The sequence below is a fragment of the Acanthisitta chloris genome, unplaced genomic scaffold (assembly GCF_000695815.1).
Source record: "Acanthisitta chloris isolate BGI_N310 unplaced genomic scaffold, ASM69581v1 scaffold38788, whole genome shotgun sequence".
Taxonomy (NCBI): Eukaryota; Metazoa; Chordata; class Aves; order Passeriformes; family Acanthisittidae; genus Acanthisitta; species Acanthisitta chloris.
This window is the reverse complement of record NW_008686094.1, coordinates 8,775-10,969: the sequence shown is the minus strand read 5'-3', so window position 1 is coordinate 10,969 and position 2,195 is coordinate 8,775. Positions and strand designations below refer to the sequence as shown.

Below are 2,195 nucleotides of genomic sequence, written 5' to 3'. Positions count from 1 at the left end.
TTGAAGGATTAAGCAGTAACATGCACAAGCAAATTGCAAGTGATGACTGAGTTTGGAAACACTTTGTTTTAGCAAATACCCTGAAAATCACATTCATCTTTGATTGCTTATAACAACATTTTCCTTCTTCAAAACACACTACTTGGGAAAAGAGTTTTTCCATGGGAAAAGAATTTTTCCATGGAAAAATCTTGGCTAATAGAAATAATAAGTGCTAACAAGTCTCACCCCAAATGTTCTGCTCCCCAATGTATTGTACAATGGAAACATAAAACACTCCCATTGTTTAAAAAATAATTCAGTACATTATACATTTTAAGTTTATACACTTAAAATTTCATTTTAATTCGCTTATTTAACACTTTAGGTAATCACTAAATCATTAAATCATTAAAAGAGGTAGCAGACACAGTAAACTGGGATTGAATAGACTTCAGCTCTAAACACAAATAATCATGAGACTGTGTCACAGATACTATTCCTCATTTTCCTTGACATACTTCAGGAATGTGATTAACACTTGTCTTACCCCTAGCTCCCACAGAGCCTATGGTTTCGAGCTCTTTATTGAGAAGCAGTGGATGCAAATTTTATTAGAAACATTTAAACTTGAAGCTACTTTGAACATTCAGATTTCAGAACTGTGATGAGTAACTATGTAACTGGATTTTGAGCAAACTGTATCCTAATGAAAACCTGTCTTCAGAGTCAACTCTGCTGTGATAGTGACACTTAGTTTCCTTTCAATCAAAGGTCAGATGCTGAATATTTTCAGGAAACAGCTGAACCAAACAACAGTAACTGGAAATCTACTATCCAAACACTGATAATGTACACATTCCTAACAAACTCCAGAGGCATTAACTGAAACCATTGTTACTATCAGTATGGAATGAACTTGAGTACAAACAGAGCCTGTGATATAGCAGCAGGTGAGGAAAGGCTATAGAAAAGATGAGTATTTTTTTTCACTTGGCTAATTTATACCTCAGTTGTTTTCGCAGCTGCTCTAGTTCCGTATCTTGTTCTGTCACAGTTTTCAGGAGCTGCTGATTGGTCTGCAAAATGAGGAGTTATTTATAACATTATTTACAGTGCTGAAAATGTTATAGAGAATTGTTATATGACATTTCTACACAATATAATACCATAGAAATAGCTCAAAATGTCTATTTAACACTGTGGCTGGTCTCCAAGGGCCAAGGCTAAGGTAGAGTACTTCAGAAAGGCAAATGCAGAGTGATGTTACCTAATCTTCCCCTTCTTTCCTTTTATTTTGGTAGTGTAAGAACTTTCCAAGATAAAAATTGCAGTAGCTCTGACTTATCATCTGCAATCCCATCTCGTTTAGGTGTCTACAGTACCTTGTGACACTTGAGTACCACAACAGACCACACACTGCTGCAAGAACTCCTTTGTTTTGGAGAAAGGACAATGAGCAATTGCTCCTCCTTCACTATTTTCTATGCAAGCCATAGAGCTGGAGGTGTCCTTCTCCTTCAACTGCCTCTGCGTTTGAGAATCATTTCATACCTTTGCTACCCTACTAGCCCTTTCTAGAGCTTACAGAATCCTTACACTGAGGTGTTAAAGATGCTGTGAACTTCAGCACAATATTCTCCTTTTTCCCATCTCCTATTAACTGCTAAAATTCATCTTGCTTTTTTGGCTGTGGCCAAGAATTGTTTTCAGACACTTCCTACTTCTAAAATTCTAAGGTGTAACAGTTAATTTCAAGACCATCACGGAGTACCCAAAAGGAAAGTTCCCTCTTGCCCACATGTGTTATTTTGGTTTTAATACCAATGAAATATTAGTAAAAATCACTCAGAGAATGAACATCATGAGACCTTCCTGCAAATTTCTGTGGTGTACTTCAGTTTTCACTACCCTAAATAGTTTAGCATCAGCAGTGAACACTGTTGCCTCAATACTGAATCTCATTTCCATAACATGCATAAATATGCTAACAACTTCAACCTGAGCACATCTAGAAAACACAGCTGTTTTACCACAATAAAAACCTGACTAATTACTCTGTCTCTTCACTTCCTATTTGCAGTTTGTTAGTTCAAAAAAGGGCATGCTGCTTTATCCCCTGACATCTTTATGCCTTGGGTAACAGATGGTTACCAAATGTTTTTTGGATAATGCAAACAAATTGATTACCTTTACCTTAAGCATTGTCTGTTTCA

At 36.4% G+C, this 2,195-nt stretch overlaps 1 protein-coding gene across 1 annotated transcript in view; it reads right to left on the bottom strand.

The window, feature by feature from the left end:
* SCLT1 (sodium channel and clathrin linker 1) overlaps window positions 1–2,195 on the bottom strand; it is a gene marked incomplete at both ends in the record, with an annotated part of 28,937 nt that overhangs the window by 19,455 nt on the left and 7,287 nt on the right. Inside the window, one exon of the mRNA XM_009079987.1 lies at window positions 988–1,058. Within this exon, the coding sequence (XP_009078235.1) occupies window positions 988–1,058 (71 nt within the window). The remainder of the gene's footprint in view (window positions 1–987; window positions 1,059–2,195) is intronic.